Consider the following 25100-nt stretch of genomic DNA (forward strand, 5'->3'; position numbering starts at 1 on the left):
ATATTTATTTTCTTTCAAGTATTGAATAAATAAAAATAATACATCATATGATATGATATCTAAATGTGGTTTTAGTATATATCACCCTTTATAGAGTAATCTGTACCGACATGTCAATATGGATGGAGCTAGCTAATAATATCATTCAAATGTTACCTAATACCGACTCATAATGTATATTACAAAAATAAAATGTGAAAAAAGAGGACCAAAATAAAATGCATTTACATTCTAATAAGTTTAAATTATTCAAGTACTGTGCTCACTTAAAAAAATAACATGATTACTAGTATTATTAAATAATGAGTTTAGCCTTTATGCCAACAATCTTTTTTGTCAAAGTCCTGAAAATGTCACGTTTCAAGTCATCTCTTATTTCGGAGATTAGGAAACAACAAACAAGGTGAAACAGCTGAAGTTCAGCTGCAGATTACAAAAATAGTCCCAGTTTCTCATGTTTTTGTTGTCTCATTAGCACTTTGCAGCAAATATGTAAATACATGACAAAAGAAACCACGTCAGATATGATCATTCACATTTGATAGACCTGAAAACTACATGACTATAAGTGTCGCATGTAAAATGGTTTGTAGCAACAGAAATACACATCAGCTTCCACAGACAGTAAAAAAAACGCAGAACCTGCATATCACTGAGCATTTAAAATCATGAATTCTAATCAACCATGTATCACATACTTGATGGACAAGAAAAACCTTCAAACCACAAAGGATACAAAAGTGCCCCAATTGTGGACTCAATTGGGGTAAGGAAATCTTGCTCAAAATTTTAACCTTACTTTATCCAGAATCCCAAAATAGCGTTTTGCACGAGGAAAAATCTCAGTATTGTACTCACTACTTTCGTGACCAGGACTGTTGTATGATATGATACAAAACATTTGTGTTTAATATGTACAAATTGGAATTCATGGCTGTGAGAATATGTGTCCTGCCCTTTGTTTTTATGCGGTCTTGTGTTACATGTAAAAATCACATGAACAGGCCTCCGAAGAGAGAATTAGGACTCCATTATCTGTTCCTCAAACCATTTCTTAACAAAAGAAACATCCAAAGCTTCCATTTTAGTTTTTTTTCATCCAGAGATAAAAGCAGCGTACTTCAGTATGGGGCAAACATCTGGTGTATTCTTTGTTTTTTTAAAATAATTTGTTTAAAGCCAACTATTTTTGTCATCTATAGTAACTTTCATTATTTTAATTGTAAACCCCAGCCCAGGATGATGTTCTTATTGAACGAATTTGAAAAGCATAGTCTATGTCAACTGCCATCGTTTAATAACAATGCATAAAGCGGGGGAAGTAAGAGAACTTAAACTTAGTGCGGGACTTTATGACGGGGAGACCCTTTTTATGCAACCAGCCGGAGGGCCATGAGCAGAAAAAAATGCTGTCAGTTATTTTAACACTAATACAGTTATTATGGTATTAAGATAATTTGATGATGCTGAAGACCTTCATGACACTTTCGGATGCAACTTCTTGATGACTTTTCTTCCCCTAGCAGGAGGGATCTTGCCATTTGTAACAATATGGAAAGTAATGCTATGTTCACACTATGAGTGACAAAGCGACATGAAACTACAAATTGATAACAGACATGCGCACAAAAATATAAGTTGAGCTGGCTTCTGCTTTCTAGTCCCCTTTGCTTTGATATTTGCTTCTCTGACAGAAATCTCCTTTGGTCTAGTCAAAAACAACTTACTTGGTTAGGTTTAGGAAAATATAATGTTTTGGGGTTTAAATTAACCCTTTCTGGTAGAAATTCTTAAAGAAAAACCTCTTCTCTCACCCTACACTTCCTGTACCCTAAAACGTTATCTTGCCAGTGCTATTTAAATGGCCATGCATATGGCATTTAGTAGGTTTTGTCGCTTGTAATGTGAACATAGCATAGAGTGTGGAGGCTGAGGTGCTGGATAGGGTGTAGGTCATCCAACATCTAAAAGAGTTCTTGTTTCTGCCACTTGTACATTCATAATCTGCACTCTTTCCTTGATCTGATCATGTAGTCATCAAGCAATCTGAGGATTTACAATGCAACACTTTCAAAACAACAACTACTTAATATGATTTTTGTGATTAACTCAAGAGTCTGAAGAGATAAACTTTATTATATGTGTCTAGTGGTATCTTTCCCAGTTACTATGAAAGCTAATGGATCGATTTCCCCTGCCTCCCAGGTTCAAATCCTCAACTCAAATCAAAACCATTGTCACAACGTAGAAGAAAGAAATGGCAGCATACTGGCTAAAAGTGAATCTTCCTGATAAGTTGCATAGTGCTGGTTACACAGTAAGCTAGCTAACATTAGTAATCTTTACAAAATAAGGCTGTCACTTTTAAAACATTCATTCACTCAAATATCTTTGAATGCAACCATGTCCTAAACTGCTTTGCAGAATTGATGTTTGTTCGTGGTACCTCTGCTGTTTTCCTACAGCGACTCTTCCGATTTGTTGTCAAGATAGTCTGTGTTTTTACAGTTTACGAACCTATCAAACGGCCGTTCCTTTATCCGTAATTTTGACATGTAATCGTCCCTCTCTGTGCTTCTTCTCTTCTATCAAAGATGTCTCATGGACACACAATCCAACTCAGGTTTATACAAATTATGAGTGTGCTAGATGTTGCTGTGGTAAAGTGTTAAATTGTACCAGATGTTAAATAGCCCGAGCTCTAATAGTTTATACATTCATTTACTCTTGTGTAGTGCCATAGAAAAGGTTTTGCTGAAAAAGCAGACTCCTCTTAAGTTTGATTGGCAAACAGTTAATGACTTGCTGGTGAAGAAAGTGGAACATTTAGCAGCTAACGAGACAGATATTTCTCCAAGGAGTTGGTAGAGACCAAACATAGAGCTTAAAGAGAGTAAATACTGGACTTAAATTCATCAGGTGGACTCAAAAACAACCCGCATGATGTTAATGTTCCTCTCTGTCTGCTGGATGTGTAAATATGTAGCCTGTTTACAATTGAACTTTGATAACTTCATAAGGTGAAATTTTATAGATAAACCGACTGATATCTGTATGAAATATGAAATATTTGTATATAGCTAATATATGCATGTTTATGCATGTGACTTATCGATGGTTTTAGTGTTTCAATTTTGCACTCATTACAATTTCTGCCATATGCCAAAATTGAATGGAGCTATTGGGTAAACACAACTACTGCCCTGTTCTCTTCTGTACTGTTCCTATGTCCCAATGTTTTTACATCCAACAAAGGTGACACACCCATGGCCTTTTTATGGTAGGGAAGTCTGACTTTAATCTGAAAATTATGACTTTAAACTCAGAACTAAAATAAATTATTCACTTTTAGCCAAAGTGCAATTTTGTTTTTTACGTGGCTCTTATCCTCTTCTGCAGTAATCAAAGTAGTTACAAGATTTAGCTTGCTGTGAAATATGCCAATATAACCGCTCTCCTTTTTCACATTACACATCTAATGCTAGATGCATAAGAATGTTTAGGTACCTCTGCCACCATAATCAAACTACAAATAATCATATTGTTTTCTCACTGGGCGTTCAGACCGAAAGCAGCACTGTGTTAAACAACTTGTTGGTGGTCGCTTCAGGTTCTAGTCATACAATGAAATATGATTATGGAAGTCCCCTTTGAGTAACTGATTCATACATTTGAAGGGTTTTCAGATGCCAAAACACTGCACAGCGCTTTATAACAATATGAGAGAGGATTTTACAAACTATGGAAAGTTGTCAGGCTGAAAATCTCTGCATTTTCATCTACAAGCAATTTGTGCTTTTAGATATTGTCATGGCGGTGTGGAAAATTTCAGCAAAAATTGAGCCAGTTTTAACTTTTTCATTTTCAGAGTCCCCCTACAACAGAGCCCAAACTATGCCAACCTCATAGAACTGGAGGAGAGATCTACCTTCTTTGACGCAGCGTTTGAGTCAGTCTGATTTGTAGTCGCATTCCAAAGAATGACGAGCGATTAAAAACACCATGAAGCAATTCAAGATTGTGATATTTTGCCATAAAACCAACATTTCCCAAAAGTCCATCCGCAGCCACCGTTTCCAAATGTAGTCCTCTTAGTCTTTACATTTTTAAGAAGTAAAAAAACAATAAGAGTCCTTGTTATTTGAGCTGTTGCAGTTAATACAAACGGTTCGTCAAATGTGGCTTTGGGTTTAGGGAACTATTGCACCGACCACAAACCATAATGAAATCTTCTCCTGGAAGTGCTGGAAAGAAGTCCAAAAAGAGCGCCACACCTGCAGCAGTTTTCAGCCCTAAGCACAGTGGGAGAGAGAGAGCTTCAGCAGTCCCTCTGTGTGCATCTTGTAGAGCAGTTTGAACTCGGCTGGCAGCTGGTGGGACTCCTGCCATTTGGTGGTAAATTTGGTGCCCTTCTTGTCGTAATAGTGGTACGGCAGCTCCTTCCCCGTGTTGGGGTCCCAGCCAAAAGGCCAGAAGCCAAACAGGTGGATTTGATCGCACATGGAGGACGCCAGCGTGTACATCAGGATGCCGGTGCTCAGACGCTTCGGCGACAGCTGCTTGGTTTTCCAGTAGCTGTTGAGTACAAGCGAAGACAACATTTATACATAAACAGAACCATATATTTATCAATGTAGTGTGTTAGATTGCATTCACAGCAAATCAGGCATTGGGGCAAAAATGCTCGTCCTCCCATTCTTTTGAATGACATTTGCGGATTGCAATGTCTGTCCATACCTTTGCTGTCGATGTGGAAATGTCTTAAAACTTGCATTATTTTTCACGGACCAGCAGGGAGCTCTTTTGAATGCAAAAAATATTTAGATTGGAGAAGTCTATGAGAGAATGACCATACTTACAACATGGCAACGACGGCCTTATTCCAAGTTGGTGCCAACTCAAGCCTCATAACTGCAGTCCACAAACCAATGGGTGACATCATGATACTACATCCATCCAGACAGTTCATTGATCACAGCAGGTATAAGAGTTTCCTTAAATTTAAAGCCTGTACTTTCTCCTTAGTTTTTAAGTTACAGCCAATCAAACAGAAGCGGAGAATAAACTGTTATTGACAGCAATGTTTTTGGATTGTTTAATCCGAGGGAAAAAAAATATATACCAGCTCTAAAGAGTCCTTGAGGTGCTGAAAGCCGACTGAGCTGCTTGAACGTGGTAATTCTTTCTGAGTAGGTAGGTTTAATGGGATTGGTGAAGATTAGGTTACTTTATGAGCGCCATAATCTGCTGCAACAACACAAAGCACCAGACTTAAATCCCTCTCCACACACACACACGCCCAGCTCTGTGCCTTACCTTTTACTAAATGTTTCTTTTTAATACGATTTTGGAGCCTAAATCTCCTCTTTGCTGTATAAGAGTGATGCTCAATACAATGCAACCACACTAACTACTACAAACAGGACAGAGATGGGTACGACATGAAACAGACATACAAATAGAGTGAGAGAGAGACTTAAGGAAAGAATAACAGGTTTTTACCGAGAAACAATATGTGCTACCTTTTTTAATAGACAGCATTGGCCATCTTTACCAGGTGTTAATGTGTCTAATTATGTGCAAGACGAGCAGACAACTGAAGATGAATATAGTTAGAGATGCACTGATACAAGTCTGATAGCTTTGCCCACCTAATTTGCATATTGAGATCTGCTCATAGTAGTGGCAGAATGAGGAGAACCAGAATGCTAATCAATACCAGGTGTAAATGCAAATGCACACGTAAGATATCATTATATAATATTAACAGATGGGGTCTTTGTTTTTAATATCTTACTGGGTGTCTTACCTGTTGACATACTGCATGATGTTTCCGGGCCATGCCAGTTGGACCTTCAGCTGACCTCGATGCTCCACAAAGAAGTCGACCAGCGTCCTCGTCACCGTAGCCGACGTGTGGAAGAAAAACGCGGGGATCCACAGGATGACACCGTCGAGCTTCTTCAGGCTCAGGAAGAAGTTGTTTCTGTCCTGCACAGTCAGTAAATTGTTGTAGTATTTCTCCAGGATACTGGGGTTAAAGGTCGTCATGTTGGTCCGCCGCCCGACGTCCTTCTTAAAGATCTCAGTCGGCGCAAAGTTGCATCGGAAGACAAAGTCAAACTTCTCAATCTGGGCACCACAGCGTGAGCCTGTGAGGATCCCGCTGTTGCCAACCACTGCGCAGACGTTGTAATGCTTGTTGAGGATCGGTGAGGCCTCCGGGAGGAGCGAGCGGAAGTTCTCGCCGATGGAGAAGACGTACTTGTGACTGGAGTAGTCGTAGTGCATCAGCTGTCCGATTCGGACTGAGTCTCTTGTCAGTGTGAAGTTGTGGGGGATGTCGATATATTGGGAGATCTCGTTTCTGCAAGACATTTTTGTGGACGCAATAATAGCAATACCTACGCAGTCTCATGGTTTTGGATTGGACTATAGATTGTTCGAGGTGAAAAAAAAACCCAACATGAACCACAAATTATTACGTAAATATTTTGTTTTTAACTTTAAGAAACCTGCGTTGAAACATTGGGTATTTTTAGTGAATAGATGACAAAGTTAAAAAGGTACAGTTCACCAAAATTACACATAAATAAACTATAAATACAATGATATTAGATTGTCCAATTTAAGATATGTACATCTGAATTGTTTGCGTGACCCTTTAAACACAATCTTTCAGAATGGCAGAAAGAACTCCTGAGACTTTTAAGTAAGAATGCTCTTTCATGTTGCTTATCAAGGAAAATAAGCTGTGTTCAACATATGGTACAGTCACAACTCTGGGCGAGTTGGCACAGTGACCATGACGAAATATAAAGATAATAATAACAAAGTGGATTAAAGGAAAACAGCCTACGTGATATTTAAATGTAGTGCTGTACGTCTCAAACTATAAACACAGTACAACATCAGTCAGCAGTTGTGCATTTGAATCTGCATTAAACATTATTAATGTGCAGATTAAGAAAACTGTTGATGTCAATGCAGTTGTTCTCTGGTATTGTTTTTGCTCTGTTTCTTCACCCTCCGCCACCCACAAAAGTGATAAAACCCCATTTTGTAATAATAAAATACATCATTTTGTTATGCATTCTCTCATCTAATGATCAGTTTATCTGAACAGGATCTCAACTCCCTCCACAAAAAATATTTCTGCTTTTAACCGGGATTTCACTTGACTTGGCGACTGCAAACGTCGCCAAGTCAAAATAGGAACAAATACATAAGAGAGCAGACATTAGACTCGTTCATACTTGTGAAAAGGCTTGACTTGAGCTTGACGAGGACTTGCCCTCATGGACCTAACACTTTATAATAGCTTCGAAAAGGCTGAAGTCTTGAGATATATTTGTCTCGAAAGACTTGATACTGGACTTAGACGTGTCTGAGCTGCCTTGAAACTTAGCTTGGACCAGCCCTCAACTACAGTAGACTTGAATTAAGATTTGCTTTTGTCAAGACTGAAGACAAGTACTTGTCTCAACTAACTTGATAACTGTCTTGGGCTCGCTTTGGTACGACTGGAGAATCAACATGACACGATGGCTTTCACAAGACCTAAGACTCCAATTTGACTTGTCATAACTGACTTGAGACTTAAGTATGCTGCGCTTCAAAACAGCCCAAAAAGAACCCACCACAGACAGAGTAACCTACTTCAGCTGAAGAAAAGCAGAACTGTTGTAGGTCCATTTAGAGGAGTTCTGCAGGTCCTCACTGAGAGCGTTGGTCAGAGGAGTGAAAGCTGGATCCAGATACTTCAACGCCAACTGAGAGCTAAACAGACGAGAAAGGGGAAAGGGGAGACACGGAGGTTAACCTAGTCTTCAGGTGTCCAGAGAAGGTTGGATTCATCCACTTGCATTTAAAAAATGTTTAGAGCATTTTAGCTCTTTTAAAACAAGGTTTGGAGGTAATTTGAAAATATTTTACCTGCATTGCAAAGCCTTACAAGTAATTTGTCTGACAGGCCAAGAAATACAAGTAGTCAGGTTATAATACAGTCATTACCGTAGGATTATCATTGTAACGGTTAACTACCTTATTTTGAGTTGTGGACAAAAGTACGTAAATAAACAAACAATTTACTTTAAATAGAGGTAGAGATAGGATTGCACACTTGGTTAAAGTACTCACAAAGTATTTACTTTAAATAGAGGTAGAGATAGGATTGCACACTTGGTTAAAGTACTGACAAAGTACTGACAAAATTAAAGTACTGACAAAGATAACAAACTAAAAAGACTACAAATTTGATAAACTAAATGATTGGCTTTGTTTAAATATCTTGCACATAAATTTAAACTTGGTGTGGAAATATGTATAAACTGATAGTGACATCCCCTGACCGCTTGTGTTTCTGGATGCCGTTGTAAAAAAACTGCAAAATTTCAGTTATTCTTCAACTGGGCTCTGAAGGAAATGAGTGATAACTGATATTTGATTATCAGTACCACCCCCTTCACAAAGTTAAAATGCGAAAAGATATGTGAGGGTTTTGTTCCTTTAGGAATCAGCTGCAGTGAAAAACAGATTACGGTTTTCAGATTTACACTATTATCTCAGTGTAAACGCAGCCTCTTGTCTCGAACCCAGCATACTGTGGGAAGATGAGCAATAAGGTAGCAGGAATTATGTCCATCTTATCAAGTTGTCATAGTTCATTTGAGACTGTACATAGAGTGAACCTCATAAAATCTTCCACCAAATTTAGTTTAATTTTCCTTTACTTTTAAAATGATTTTAAAACCACCCACATGTTGAAATTATTCCTTATTTATCACCTTTCAATACATTTAAACTCCATGAGAAATCTAATGACATCCCCTCGTTGGTAAATATGATGTAATTTAAAGACTGACTGAACATGAAGTCGACATACTTGATAAGATGAACACTGTTTGTTTTTTTTTGCAGTGCAGGAAGCCTCAACTCTTCCAGTGCTACAAGTGCAAATATTTTTAAAAAAAAAAAGACTTAACCAAGAGATTACCAGAGTAATCATATACTTTGTAAGCGTTTTTTTTTTATGTTGGATTTTTGCATGGAAAACTTGACATTTTTAATGAATTTAACTCTTTCTTGTCCATGCTGCTGTCTCCTTGTAGAGTAATATTCAACCAGTCCAGGATATATTTAGCCGAGCTTAGCACAAAGAGTGGAAGCAGGGCAAAAATAATGATTGCCTCGCTCCATGGAAAAAATAAAAATAATCCCTCACAACAAATCTAATGCTCCAATGATTTACTTGCATCTTGTTTTCGCCAGTGTAGAAAGATTATGTTGAAAATGAAACATTGTGGTTTTAGCAGCAATTTAGTATTTGTTAGACAGCAACTGCTGGGTACAATGACAGAACTTAGCATCTCAAATGTCCTGCCCTTATGGTGGAATCATCTAGTTTGAGATCTGTCTCAACTCTACCAAAACCCAGCTAACAACATGATGGGCTAGTGACTAGCTTGTTAGCTAACAAATCGAGATATAAGAAAGTCCCAAAATCAGCAGGTTGATTGCGTTACAGGTTGATAGCAGGACGTTACAGTCACGGCATGTTGTATGTCATGAAAATACAAAAATTATTGAAAGTTATGAAATAAGGTAATTTGTGTGAGTGAGGTTGTAATTTCATCATACATCATTACGTATTTTTTAAAATTTCTAAGCGGCGGACATGTCCAGGTTCCTTGTGATATCCGTCCAGTATTAAAGCTACCTAAAACTCTGCACTTTACTGTCTAAGAAGAAGAAACATGCTGACAGCTTTAGAGATGTCTGTGGGAGTATTCATCGATAGAGTTAGGCTTGCAGTTTTCACCTGCCTCGAGTCTTTGGGGTAAGCTGAACACTAGAAGCGATCTTCGCATCCGACTCTGGAGTAGATGGACAAAGAGGATTTTCCACAACAGAAAGTTGGTATAAACAGAGACATTGCATTTTTAACACCAATCGTCTACCTTATATTTACATCAAAATGTCAAGGTCTCAGGGCAAGACTCGGCCATGGCAGACGCAGCTGGTCAAATAGTATTTTGCAAATCAGTTTGGTACATCTCGCATGAAGAGCGAAGTCGGTGGAATTTACTCAATCAGGACAGTTCAGACAGCGTCAGAGGCTTGATCACTGAGGATGCTCATTCAAACATTCTGTTACTTATACTGTCCTGCATGCTAAACCCCACCTCTGTGATGCCCAACCAGTCTAAGACCAACGTTAAAAAGTATGTGTAAATACTGTTTGACCTGGATCTGATGTCAGTCAGACATCACGCAGCTTATTTTTGTTGTTGCATCGTTCGTCATCTTTGAAGCCAGTGAGTTTAAGCCAGAGAGGTGCAGCGCTGAGTCCGGATCAGCATGATGTACTGTAGCTACCGACTTGAATTTTCCTGAAGAATACAGTGGAAAAGTTGAGTGTATTGTATTTGGGAAAGAATTCACTTTATATCTGGTGCTGAACTAAATTTTGTATTTTTGCTGGAGATTTAACTCAACACGTTTTCACTCCCAACTCCTCAAACACTACGTCAAACCAACTACATAAACCAAACTAACATTCTGACAAATTGGGATTAAGAACCGGTTGTTTCAACATATTTAAAAATTTGCATGCAGAGGATAATAATCAAGATTAAAAAGATTTTTTAAACAAAATTATAATCCCCCAAATATGCAGATGATTAATGTTATTATCAAGGACAAAGATAACTAAAAACTAATATATTACTGTTATGAACTGCAAAAATCTAACGCAATAATGAGATTATGAGACACTATTTTGTACTGAAAAAAGTACTCTTTTTTTATTCGTAGTATTATTCTCAATTCTATAATTCATGCTGTTTCAAATCCAACACCACACCCTCCAAAAGCCTTCAGGGTAATCAGGGTCATAGAGTCATTGCTGCTTTGTATCTTGTTAGTGACAGAAACAGTTAGATGCTCAGTGTCAGACTATTGATGATTCGATAGATAGATGGATAGACAAGTGGTAGATAGATAGATATATAGACAAGTGGTAGATAGATAGATAGATAGATAGATAGATAGATAGATAGATAGATAGATAGATAGATAGATAGATAGATAGATAGATAGATAGAAAAATAAAATTATGTACACATGACATCTATTGCTTCTGTCCATCCTCTGTAGCTCTCCCGAAGGTTTCTTCCTTTTTCCCTGTTAAAGTTTTTTTTCAATTTTTTGGGAGGGAGTTTGATGTGAGGTCCTGAGACAGGGATGTCGTATGTGTACGATTGTAAAGCCCTCCGAAGCAAATTTGTAATATGTGATTTTGGGTTGTACAAAATAAACTGAATTGAATCAAACTCCCATGAAAAACTATGAATATTAAAATTAAGGAACAGGAAAGACAAAGTAAATCCTTGTGTTTTTAATATAAATATCAGCACTCGCAGCAATGTATTCACCTCAGGTCAGGTTTGCGAGGTGGCCTCTCGCTGCAGGAGGAATGTAAAACAAAAACATAAACTCGCTTTTATCTTCATCATCACCAGTGACTTTAAAATGACATTTATCTGACAGAGAGAAAAATCTCAAAAACTTTATGGTAGACTGGCATGCAGTGGTAAAGTGCATTTCAAATACTTACCAGATGTTCTATGATTGTAACAACGAAACACTTATTGTAATATAATAACTCTTATGGTGGATCTTTGTTTGTTTTTTTGTACCAAAATAAAAATGAAGCTGTACTAGGAAAAGCAGATTTTCAGTCAGATTAACACATAATGTACCATCATCATAGTCACAAATTGTTTTTTCTCAACCACCAGAGGGCTAAATTCTACTGCAAAAACTATTTGAAAACTTCACAAAGAAGGTTTCGCTACAGTATGTCTGTAATATCTTCACATTAGCCAAATAGATTGGCACAACAATTTCTACAGACATTCGTTGATCCTGGTGATCCCCTGACTCTTCTTCCAGCAACACAATTAAGTGTTTTTCAGGAAGATTTCTAAACTATTTTATAAACTGCCATGAAATTTAATTGATAATTCATTTGAATTGTAATACTTTTGTTTGATTAATTATTTTAACAATTCCCTGCAAAAAAACATACTGACTAACTTGCTAAACAAAGATTGATGGGCATGATAAACATTATACCTGCTGAACATTAACATGTCAGCATTGTCATTACAGGCATGTTAGAATGCTGGCGTTAGCATTTATTTCAATGCACCATGTTGCACAATAAATAAATCCAACTTCACATTGCAGTTGTGACGTTCACACATCATCTCTCAAAACTTTTGTTAGTTGTTATATTTTTCTAAACTTGTTTTATCGTCTGCATTTTCTCAAAACTCAGAGCCACCGTCCATGCAAATGTCATTATCCAAAATAAAATCTGATTCACTTTGTCTCCCACCCAAAAATATTTTACAATAAAGGAATAAAAGGATACGGCAATGAATAATTGCAAGACGTTGAGGTTGTGGTAGCAAAACCACCTAGAATCGGGGTCGGTCATAAAACGAGAGATGTATGAAAGAATAGACTGTAGTGAGTGTTTTCTAAGCAACTAAATGATAGCTCTATGATCATTTATTTCATACAGCCCAGTTTGGGACTGGTGTTATCCATTAGACCTACTTAATTCAGTTTTGTCTTGCAGTTTTCATAATTAGGAGGATATTAACATTTTATGGAAATCCGATCTCCAGAGTCCAGCGGACATGTGGGCAAGATGGTGGTGCTAGGTCAGAAGGTCACTAAGATCATTTGGAACATATTCTTTGGATATGTTGTCTCGCCAAAATCATTTTTAGAGGAAAGACAGACCATCAAATGGACTCTCCATCAACTGGCTGCACCGCATTCATAGCAAAACCAAAATGTCACTACTCTCTTAATCATAAACTTGTATTCTATACCACCTAGGGTTGTCACGATACCAAAATTATGACTTTGATACGATACCTTCCATTAATATCACGATACCGATACTTACGATACGATACTAGAATTCGATACAATACTATAAATACGATGCAATACTGGTATATTTATCTATAATAGTAATAAATAAAACATATGTATGGTTCCCTTTTTGACCAGCTTTTTGAACACTTGACAAATGGTTACAGTTTTTTCCGAATGCTAAACGACAGTGGGCACAACTGTCACGTGCAAAACTCTGACTATAGTCTGCACAGCAGCAGTTCATGGGGACCAAACTCTAGAGTTTTGAAAACTGTGTTCAAGCAATGAAAAAAGAACGACACACTATTCCCATGACTTTAACCACAACCTGCACAACACTGTGGATTTAGAGCACTTTGGTTCACAGTTTTGACAGCAGTGTGTTAGCATTTGAACAAACATTCAAAACGGAATAGATTTCAGCCTTGTGCCTTTCAAACACTGCTGACTGCAATTTCAGCTGAAATAGCTAAGCAGGTGTCTTGTTTTAGACTTGTTAGTGAACACACACACACACACACACACACACACATATATATATATATATATATATATATATATATATATATATATATATATATATATATATATATATATATATATACATATATATATATATATATATATATATATATATATATATATATATATTACAGTATATATAAGTAGAGCTCAGAAAGATTCATTTTGGAAAGAATGTCACTCTTTTCTTTGAAGAAAATATTATTTTGTATGAAGTTACTACAATTGTTCAAACTGTAAAGATAAAAACGTTTGTATTTTCTGTATTGGTGTTTGATGCTAGTGTTTTTATTCTCAGTGTGTTCTGAGTGACAGTGTGTGTTATCTCAGTGAGGGTTGTGCATAGTGTTTGGCTGCACTGAGCGTGTTTTGAGCCATGTGTTAAGAGTTGTGTTGCTTGGAATGAGTGTTGCAGGTGATGTGAACTGTTTAGCTCAGGTGACTGTTGGTAGTGCAGACTGTAGTTAGAGTTTTGCACGTGACTCCAGTTCTGCCCACTGTCGTTTAGCGATCGAAAAAAACTGTAATATTAGTATTTACAGCAAGATATTACAGTTTTTGCCTATTGCTTACACACGTTTTGCTAAATTTGGCTCATTGTGTCTAAACTCTACACACAAGCAAATAAGACACAACATTGGGAAATAAACCATTCACATCTGTGTCAAATTGAAACTCTGCTATCAAAACCTACCAATCCTTTGTCAAAATGTCACCCTGATGACAAAATGATACCCACTTGCATCGTATGAATACACTTTCAGATCAGCAGCAACACACTAGTCTACTTTATATAAAAAAACTGCAGTCTTTTGTTTTCAATGTTATCAATGTTCCATAGAGGGCATGTTTTTACAACAACCAAAAAAATGAAATATTGAATTCCAAATCATTACATTAGTATATTTTACAGTACAGTAAATTCAGTTAAATCAAAAATAAAACAAACAATACACTACTGTAAACACAGAAAAACACAATTGTGCGCAAGTGGGCTTATGGATCCTGCCGTCTGTTGAGGTCACAGGATCTCATCAACATCACAAGCAATGTCCTTACGTGGCCTCTTTGACCACGTCCTCCTCTGTCTCTCTGTCCTCCTCTTCCTCTGCCTCTAGCTCTCCCTGCCTCCATGCTTGCAAAGTTGTCAAAATGACTAAACTGAGGCCTTTTTGTAGCTGGCTGATTGGTGTTCAGTTTTGTAAGTAAGTGTTTTCAAGTGTGTGTCTATGTCTTTTCAATTAACCAATGTGTGCTGTATTTTGAATCGATGTGTTTTCCCAATGGTACCCTGAGATTTCATTTTTGAACTAAGTGTCTTATGTATAAAATAGTGTGTAGTGTCTAGGAGCAAGTGTTTTGCAGAATTGCAACTAAAGTGCAAAGCAGCGCTTTTGTTTAAGGTATGGTTACACTTTGTTTAAGGTAAAGTAACAACAACTTCAAGTTATGTTACTTTGGTTTAAGCATGTATCTATAGTGTTCAAGCAACGGACAAAAACTGTAATGAAAACTACATGGTGCTATCATAGCATTGATTATACATGGCTGTGTAGGTCTATTGTCCGGATGACCACATAGTTATTTCCATAAGTATGATCAAGCAGAAGATCCACCCTCAGGCTCCACCAGCATGTCACCATTTTGCATCAGTTGTGTTTCATTTGGTACACTTTTGTGTGCATTCTGACCTCATGATCATAAATGCTTGTAGTCAAACTAGGCTAATGCTACTTGTGGCTGTATATGGGTGAGCTTGGGGTTTTTCATGTTTATAATTACATTTGCTTACCTGTCGTTCGTTAAACTCTTTAAAAAGTTCGGGCCGTCTGCTTGAAAGGTGCTTGGCCATGTTTGACGTGTTACCTCCGTTTGTCTGTGTTGCTTTAAAGCACATTTTACAGACGGGTCTATCTGTGTCAGTGGGCTTTCCCTCACAGTCTGCACTGTATCCAAATTATCTCCAGATTACACTCCTGGCGTCTTATTTTTTTTACAAGCAGAGGACGGTCGGCAAGAGCTCCTGAGCTACGTCCATGTCTCCCCGGATCAGAGAGCGCTGCTGCTGCTGCTGCTGCTGCTCTGTGTGTGAGACGGAGCCCTAAGCCCCGCGCCCCTGAGCTCCGTCTCCATGCACTCTCTCTCAAGAGAGAGAGAGAGCGGAGCAGTTTTAAGGAAGTGCTATTTTGAGAAAGTACTACTTAAAATATGCAAAATCGTATCGTTTTGAACATACGGTTAGCGCGGTACTTTTGTAGTGTCGGTATACCGTGCAACATTAATACCACCACAATAGGAAACTTATATAGATTTGTCCATGGGAGTGTTTTCCCTTCAAAATGCTGCCCTTGTTCGCATCTAACTCACTCTGAACGTGACCTTGGCCCTGCAGTGACAGCAAGCAAGGAGAAAAATGATTACAAGCGGGAAGAAAATGAATGCGGCGCTTATGCTGTAAATCAGATACCGGGGTGGATTACTGGTCCCCAGAAGTTTCATCAGAACGACACCATTTTAAGCATCACCCTCTGGACCTGACTGAACAAGTGAAGAATGACAAAGATTTACAGAATAATTTTACTTGGAGCTGTACTACAGTTGCCTGACTGAAATCTGTGGAAAACAATAGTGCAGCAGAATCAAACACACTCATTTTCATAGTATACTTGTTTTGCAGCATGTGTACATACTATGTATTTTACTATGTGCTAGCAGGAAGTGATACAATATGTGTCACAATAGATGTCAATCAAACCTTTCAAATTGAGCAAGAAGCACCATGGAAGCCAGAGTAAGAGCTCATACCTCTAAAACACACAACATGACAGTGTTATTTTTGCTGTATTAGTTTAAGTTTAAACGGGGTGAATAGTTTTTCTATGTGACACGTTTACACAAACATTGCCCAGAAACAAGTATGTACAAACTTTATTATCCTCACTCACGCTGCAAGAAGCTGCGGGGTGACGTTGACCATGGTTACATGCGTTCGAATTACTGGCTTGATCGGACTGAAATAGAATTAATGCATGGAATAAATGAACGTGTGAAAGTGACACATGTAAAAGAGCTTTACAATTCTAGATCGAAACACGACTCTGCTGCTCAGAAGACACTTCAACTGACTCCTGCTCAGCCGAAAGTACAACTGGAAGCTCTCGTCATCCAGACACAACTCGCGGATAGGTATTTGCCGTACTCTTTAAAAAAAAAAATTAAAAACGCCCCGCGAGTTTTTGGGAAAAACGCCCGGTGCGTTTTTTTTAAGCGGCTGCGCTTTAAAGTCGCGTCCTGTGTTATTGGCCCCCCCAGAATCGACCTCCTCATTAACGGGAGCATTAGCTAATAATTTTCCACTGGAGCTTTAGCTAGCTGGCTAACGTTGCGTTCTCCCTTGCTGTGTTCAATGACCCAATTCATCAAGCTGTAGTTAACATTAGCTAAGTCTATGTCAACAGAGCTCCTGGGTAACTTAACCTAGATATACCATCAAATATTATATTACCATGCACTCGCGCTCCCTTCTGGCACGCGCATCTGTTCGCAGTTCACTGAATACACCCCCCGCCCCCAAAAAAAACAAAAACTCAAGGAATCTACACGATTCACATAGGTCACCTATTTTGGTTTCCAAACGGCGAATTTCGCCAAAAGGTGAAGGATTTTCATGTCTGATGTAAACACCTTTGTTCGAATAATTGCGGTTTGACTATGATCCAATTAACACCCCTGGATAACTCGATCCGACTCGGTTAATAATTTGGACATCGCGGCATGTAAACGGTGAATTGGATTAGGAAGTGGACTTTGTGTATGCTTGAGATCCCGCCGCCCTCCTCCCTCCCAGGTCGTGACCCGGAAGTCGAAAGAGACGATAAGTTGTCACTGCCGGGAGCTGGTCGGTAGAAACTGTTTACCGTAAAACTCGGGTTACAAGCCGATACTACCTTCGGTGGGTGTCCCCGCCAGCTCCCTCCTGTAGCCAGCTAGTCCTGCTGCTAGCTCCCTGTTTGCTCACCGCTAGCTCCCCGACAACCACTGAAGGTAGCATGGTCCATCATCAAATCAGCCAATAGCGCCATTTGCATTCGCTGTACTCCTCTTAACATCATGCACAAATGGTAGAGTGATGTAGCTTCACCTTGCTTTCAGTTCACCATCTTTCTTGAAATGTTGATGTTGTTGTTGTTGGTTGTTGTTGGTAGTGGTGAAAAGGTCCAGCGTAGATGGCTGTATCACCACTAGTTGTAATGAAAACACCGCCACCTATTGTATCGGATATGACATGCTTTCGGCCAATGATTTCATTTATTCACTGCCATGTATATTAGGATAATAGCAGTTGCCCCAAAAGATAGCACAGTCCGACTAAAGCAAGATTTGAATTAATACCATCATGGAAACGCACTGACTCTTGAGAATATTTTAAATTAAGTCAAAAATTCTATTTTAAGATTTAAAAAACTCTAATTCTGTTTCCACCTTAAAGACTGCATATCCTGAAACTATCTTAGCACTTTGGATGAAAACGGAATGGTCTGTTTAAGTTAAAAGACCTATCTATTATGTAAATAACTCTGGAACAGCATGACTCAAGATCATGCATTAATTTATTTGATTTTAACCGCCCCTGTCACCACTGCATACGTAGAAAGAACATTTATTGCCCTAAAACTGATGAAAGCATATGCAAGGGAAACAAAAGGACAAGACCGACTTGTGCAGCCTCCATAAAAGCAAGTTCAGCTTGATGACTGGCTATTTGAGAAATTCATCCAAAGTGGACAGGCTGGACGGAATTGGTAATTAAACTGAAGTTTTATTGATCATTTTTCTAAAGGTTGGATTTTGTTGAACTGGTTGCATTTTGTTCCCCCACACTTGTTACACATTGGTGTTATTGCCTAACTTGTTCTGATGCTTCCAAATGAGAGAACTAGTTGCTTTTACGCCTAATGCAGACTTTTATAACACGTTTCTATGGGCTCTGGCGTGTCTTATGTCTGGGCTCAACGTTACCAATGCTGAAGGCCCGGCACTGAAAATGCAGTTTTTGAAGTCTAAATGCCAAGAAATATAAATTGAAGCAGAACAATTTGGTAAATAAAAACATGATAACAATATCTTTTGGAAGTAATGTTGTAGCGGCATATTGAGAAGGGTGGGAAGGGCTTTTCAAAACATCCCAAATGCGCTTCTGGCTATTGTTGCCCATTATTTAGCTGTCTCGTTGTTGTTGTTTTTCAGGCCTGTTGACAATACAGGATATATAAATCAATCTCTCTTTCTTGCTTGCTCACTGAGTAGACTGAGTATGGGCAGGCATGGGAACCAAGTCCCCAGGAAAAGCATGCTTTAAAGCTAATTTATACTTACGGCTCCGTCACATGATGCCATGTGGCCCCAAAAGACTTTTCCCCATTGACCTATATTAGGAAAGAGACGCCTGTAAATAAAGGATAATTATATTTTGGGTAAATTAACTTATTATCACTTTGATAGCTTTAATTTAAATGATTAGGTCCTATAAGTTGTAAAATGCACTAATAGCTGAATCCAGAGTTATCTTCCTTCCTCCCTTGAACCTCGAGGCCCCACCCCACCCCACCTTTCCCCAACCACCAAGGGAGGGAGAGCCGTCCGAGGTCTGTTCATGTAGTCATATGAACCTCAAATGAGTTCTAATACTTATTTTATATAATTTTTTTACAAATTTGTTTGTGAAAAATGTAAAAGAAAAAAATGATATACCATCATAACTATGAACATCCAGCTTGATCTGAGCAAGATTTCCCAAAAATGCTTTTTGAAGCCACACAGAGTTTTTTCAACTCTATGGTTCAACGCCTAACCAACAACCTACATCAGAGCCACCAACTCTCACGGTTTCACCGTGTGACACATGCTTTTTCATGTTTTCACACGCTCACACGCCACACAACCAATATCTCACGGCAAAAAAAAAAGTCTGAGGCGCTTTGGTTCCTTTTTAAACTCCCCGACGATAGATGACGCTAAGGAGCGCATCTGTAAACCTATTCGCCGCATACACATCCTGTTTACCCCAAAAAAACTGTGTAGTTTGGTTCAAAAATGGAAAGTCAAAAAATTATACTTAGCATATATTTCTGCTTAAGACGTGTGACGCGTTCAAAGAAACATCCCCCGACCACGGAAGCCGTCGCAGTCTTAAAAGTTGAAGGAGTAGAAAAGAAAAAAACTCGGCCACACTTGGATTTTTTAAGGTAATTATATACTACCCACAATAATCTAGCATACCTTATTCGATTCCTACAAGCTTGGAGGGTTACAAATATGTATCTTTTATTGAAATCCAACCTTGTAAAGTGTACATATTAACGATCTAGTAAAGAGTTACGTCCGCATGCGAAAGTGACATCAAGGTTACGGGGTTTTTGTAATTACATAAACTTAACGGTAAGTTTAATTTTTTTCTGTTCGGATAAAACTTTTCCCACAATGCTTTACTGTATTTCAGCAATTTAAATGAAGTTAATCAACGTTGTGGTTCCGGAGATCCTGTTGGAAACGTCACGTGACTTATTTTTTCATTTTCTTGTCTGATAATGGACGCTGCACAGCTTGGGATGATCGGGGCTAAATAGGTTAATGTTCATGAGTTCCAGAACGATACTGGGCCAGAAGATCACTGGATATTTTTACCTGAATTATTATTATTGAATCTGACTTGTTCTTTTGGCTCTGAGCAACTTTCTTTGGAACCAACAAGGCGCTGCCTCCGATATTATACTCAGTTCTCTTTACAGTTTTTTTTCGATCGCTAAACGACAGTGGGCAGAACTGGAGTCACATGTGCAAAACTCTAACTACAGTCTGCACTACCAACAGTCACCTGAGCTAAACAGTTCACATCACCTGCAACACTCATTCCAAGCAACACAACTCTTAACACATGGCTCAAAACACGCTTAGTGCCGCCAAACACTATGCACAACCCTCACTGAGATAACACACACTGTCACTCAGAACACACAGAGTAAAAACACTAGCATTAAACACCAACACAGAAAATACAAACTTTTCATCTTTATAGTTTGAACAATTTTAGTAACTTCATACGAAGTAATATTTTCTTCAAAGAAAAGAGTGACATTCTTTCCAAAATGAATCTTTCTGAGGTCTACCTATATATACTGTAATATATATAGATATCTATATCTATATATATAGATATCTCTATATCTAGATATCTATATATAGATATGTATCTATCTATATCTATATCTATATATATGTGTGTGTGTGTGTGTGTGTGTGTGTGTGTGTGTTCACTAACACGTCTAAAACAAGACACCTGCTTATCCTTCCAGCTGAAATTGCAGTCAGCAGTGTTTGAAAGGCACAAGGCTGAAATCTATTCCGTTTTGAATGTGTGGTTCACAGTTTTGACAGCAGTGTGTTAGCATTTGAACAAAGTGCTCTAAATCCACAGTGTTGTGCAGGTTGTGGTTAAAGTCATGCGATAAGTGTGTAGAGTTTTGAAAACTGTGTTTAAGCAATGAAAAAAGAACTAGAGTTTGGTCCCCATGAACTGCTGCTGTGCAGACTGTAGTCAGAGTTTTGCACATGTGACTCCAGTTGTGCCCACTGTCGTTTAGCATTCGGAAAAAACTGTAATATCTAGGTTCCAACCATTGATGTAAAGGCAGCCTATAAATGTTCTTGTGCAGTAGAAATAGAATCCTGCCAGCACTACTGTTTTAGACCCTGTAGAATATTATTGTTAGTGTTGTTTTTCCAGTATCAAAAAAGTTTTAACAAATAATTTGAATAAATATACATTTGTAATCCTTAAATCCTTTATAAAAGATTACATTAAAATGGGCCTAAAATAATTGTAAACATGGCAGCAAATAGACTCAGAGATACAAGTGAACGAGCTGATCTAGTTTACAGCTGTAGGATTAAGTGACAGATGCCCTGTTTTCTTTCAGGCTAATACACACTCACACACTGACTGACTTATATAGCATCTCTATGTCACTCCTCCGCATTCCAAAACGTTAACCGTATTATTGGTTGCAAAAACAACAACATGGTGACGGCAAAATCAAGGCTTCAAATCAGCAGTCAACAAACTAATGGGTGGCGTCAAGACGACTGCATCCACTTCTTATATACAGACTCTGAATGGATAGGATGTCTCTTTATAATGTATATTTATGATATAATGTCAATCCTGCTGAGACAAATTTCAAGCCTTTTAATAAAAATGCTTTGCAGAGGAGTAGTAACCATAAGTCCTTTATCCAATATGCGCAATTAACTTTCAATCCGGACATGGAGGCTGCAGGTAGACTGCCCGCCTGTGAGCGCTTTCTTGGGCGAAATTGCTCGTTGCAGCACCGCTGCTCGTTGAGAACAGAAGCTACATAACAATATGTGCTTTCACGTTAGGCTCAATTCGTCAACACTGACTGTCTGTGATAGTGATGGGCATTTGATGAAATGGTCTTAATTGATCGTCGGGAGAATTAACGATCGATTTTCGTTTCATCTTTAACAAAAGGGGCGTGGTTTGAACCTCGTTACTTCGGGTGACCTGACGTCCTCTTTTTCCTGGACATGTCCTCGTTGATACCTAAAAAATGCGTCCGGCAGGGATTCCAAAATCGTCCGTGATTTTGCCTCGTTGGATATTTGTGTTTCTCTGGGTCTTTCACAAACTAGTTATTACGCCATTCCAAGTTTTGGAAAACCGTATCTTACGTTCACCTTCTAGCTCTGACTTTAGAGAGAACTGTCATTGGTCGACCAATCTCAGGGTTGCCAGATGAACGATAATTATCCTCCAAATACAACCATTTTGAGCCATTGGTACGATACTACGCCATCACCAATCTGGCAACACTGAGCACCTCGTCACCTCCACTCGTGACGAATATCCTGTTACGCTCTGAAGAAACTAGTTCGGGATAAAACATCGCCGCATCAATAATCGACTGAAATTTCAGCGACAAACATTTTTTTGGTAGCATAACACGACTTGTTCTTTTTTTTAGGAGCGATAACAGGGTATACCTTACCTAAACTGACCCGGTCACATTCCTGTAAAACAGTTTTCATTTCCGCTATCGACCATGGGACATTAACAACTATTTCTGTGTTATACTTGTTGTCGGAACATCAAGTGCCCCGTGTCTGTGTTCATAACATCAGCTATAGTCACACAGATCTCCGGCTCCTCCAAGACGAGTGTCTGAACGAAGCCGCTTCCAGTGCTCATTCAGGCGGACCAGCAGCCGGTTGAATTCTGCTACGACAGGACGGCGCAGACGTCGGGCGGACCTTCTCCACGCTTTGGCAACTCAGCGTCCAGCAAATTTTTCGCCAAAGTTGAAACATTTCAATAAAATAAACTCGCTGAGCTAATTATTGAGCTGCAAATTTAGTTTAATTTTTTAGTAAATAGTCAAGCTGAGGCTGCAGCCATGATAAGTAATTGAATTGTATCAATAATACTAGTATCACTATAATCCGAACAATACCCATCCCTATTTAATACGTCGCTACTGATGTGTTTTTAGGGAAACACACTTTTCCTCATTAAAGAACTTTCCTCACAACTGCATGTTGTAGCAGAATGGCCTCCTAGGAACCACGTTTTCTTTTCAAAAAACAGAGTCTAACCTTTACCTATAAGATAAACTTTTCTCTATTGGGGACCAACTTTTTAAACATGACAAAACTATTGTGATAAGATATACCGGGAATGTTGAAGAGTATCTCTCTTATTATATCTACGTTCAATAAATTACAGTGTTGTTTTATGTAAAAGTGGTTGAAGAAAGTGGTAACCTTAAATAACTTAAAATAAATGTATTAAAGCAGAGCTAACGTGCTATCTCGTTGCTCTCAGAAGTCAAACAAACTGAATGTACAATAGCCTTTCATATTAGAACCAATGCTATAATTTTTGGAACACTACGAACATGCAGGCTTCCTCGTGTGGCTCAAAGATGAACTGCAGAAGTGAATTTTAAATTAAAAGGACGATGAAAGACATTTATTTAGCAAACCTAACAAAAATCTCCTGCGACACATCTACCATATAATACTAAAATTGTGTAGCCACAAAAAAAAGCACACTTAAGTATGTTGTCTGCATAGGCTTGGCCTAGTGTGCAAAGATGAGAGTTAGCATTTTAATACTTTGCGGTGTAGATTAACCAAACGATAGACAAATACTGCATGAATAGCACAGCAGCACAGTGTAGAGCTGCCAGGCCTCAGGCAGCAGAGGCCTCCATCTTTGGCGAATCACTGCTGCTCCTTTTCAAGAGGCAAAGTTTATGTATTCAATGGTTCAATTGCTCTACTCTTCCAGCTATATAAGAGTTATATATATATATATATATATATAAATATATATATATATATATATATATATATATACATACATATATACATACACACACACACACACACACACACACACACACACACACACACACACACACACACACACACAGTGAATAAGATACTTTCAGGATTTAAGATCAATTGAAATGGCACATTCGTCTCTTGGTTACATTCAGCTGTTTCTTTCTACCCTTTCAGCATGTGCACACCTGAATGCACTAAAAATAAAATCCAAACACTCAGCTGTTTCGATGCTCTCTGCTGTCTACAGCTCTGCAGCCGGGCCGGGCCTCCTCCCACCCCTCCCGGCACTCACCGAAACCCCGCGTGGAACATGGACATCCTGGGTCCTCCGTTCGGTCCGTATCTTGGGGTGCTGAGCAGAAAGTCCTTCTTGATGGACACGTAGCTGATGAGCGACAGGATGAGTAGCGCCACGCTGAACATAACGAGCCCCAGTGCGCTGACGATCCGCACCATCCTGCCTCTCTGCGGACACCGCCCCCCCCGGACCAGAGGATCACCGGCCGGCCAGGACGACGAGACAGCGAGCACCCAGGCGCACCGCATCAGCGGCAGAGCAAGGGGCGTGGACGCGGACACGACGACGATGGTGCGCGCTTCACGTGGATTTCAGAGGCCATGCGGGGGTGAGGAGGAGGAGAAGCGCAAGAGAGACGGTTGCGCGGCAGCGGTGACGCATGTGCGGCGAACAGAGGGCGCAGGAATGCAAAAAGGCCGGACTGGTGAACGTGGACGCGCGAATCGCGGATTTATTGGCACGTTTTAATAGATGCCACGGAGGCTGCAGAGTTTAAACGTGCAGCCAGGAGTTGAGGGCGGGAGCCCGCGTGTTGCAGCAGATCTCATTACCTAATATAATGAGGCGAGGAGGTTGCGACGCGTCGGCGGAAGAAAACGACGCACGCAGGAAGAACGCAGAGTGTGACGCATTGGCTGTTCGCGCATCGCAGAGTGGAGAGCAGAGGATGGCGGAGGAGGAGGGGCGGGCGGCAAGGGAGAATCTTGGAGGTTGGTTGGTTTTATTTCGTGCAGGCTCAGATCACAGCCGGTGTCATAACCTCGAGGAGAAGATGGTGGCGACCGGCAGGTGCTGCTCCCTTTCCTTCTCTGCATCATCAGCGTCTCTCTCTCTCTCTCTCTCTCTCTCTCGCTCTCTCTCTCTCTCTCTCTCTTCTCTCTCTCTCTCTCTCTCT

The 25100-nt window shown here is 39.2% G+C and overlaps 2 protein-coding genes across 3 annotated transcripts in view; one reads left to right on the plus strand and one right to left on the minus strand.

The window, feature by feature from the left end:
• On the minus strand, positions 1-25024 carry st8sia3 (ST8 alpha-N-acetyl-neuraminide alpha-2,8-sialyltransferase 3). Of its 2 annotated transcripts, XM_068573308.1 has the most exons (5): positions 24200-25024; positions 11436-11465; positions 7660-7779; positions 5810-6367; positions 1-4575 (listed from the first exon to the last, which is right to left on the minus strand). In XM_068573308.1, the coding sequence occupies exons 1-5, from the start codon at positions 24451-24453 to the stop codon at positions 4293-4295; spliced, it is 1245 nt and encodes a 414-aa protein (XP_068429409.1). In that variant the 5' UTR covers positions 24454-25024; the 3' UTR covers positions 1-4292. The 2 variants fall into 2 exon arrangements, with proteins under 2 accessions (XP_068429409.1, XP_068429410.1); XM_068573309.1 differs by lacking the exon at positions 11436-11465.
• The window catches only part of LOC137783415 (uncharacterized), a 53200-nt gene continuing 52967 nt past the window's right edge, over positions 24868-25100 (plus strand). The window contains exon 1 of the transcript XR_011077338.1: positions 24868-24915. The gene's annotated coding sequence lies outside the window, so the exon portion shown is untranslated. The remainder of the gene's footprint in view (positions 24916-25100) is intronic.

This window comes from Clinocottus analis, unplaced genomic scaffold, assembly GCF_023055335.1.
Source record: "Clinocottus analis isolate CAN_PGR_092001 unplaced genomic scaffold, fCliAna1.0.p SCAF_13, whole genome shotgun sequence".
Classification (NCBI taxonomy): Eukaryota; Metazoa; Chordata; class Actinopteri; order Perciformes; family Cottidae; genus Clinocottus; species Clinocottus analis.

Bases quoted from the DNA above. Each gene is read 5' to 3' on its own strand.
- st8sia3 (XM_068573308.1), bottom strand. From the start codon at position 24,453: ATGCGGTGCGCCTGGGTGCTCGCTGTCTCGTCGTCCTGGCCGGCCGGT. The intron at 7,780-11,435 runs GTGAATACATTG...TCGTCTGTTTAG, and splicing joins CCTCGCAAACCTGACCTGAG to CTCTCAGTTGGCGTTGAAGT. The intron at 6,368-7,659 runs GTAGGTTACTCT...AATGTCTTGCAG, and splicing joins TCTGCTTTTCTTCAGCTGAA to AAACGAGATCTCCCAATATA.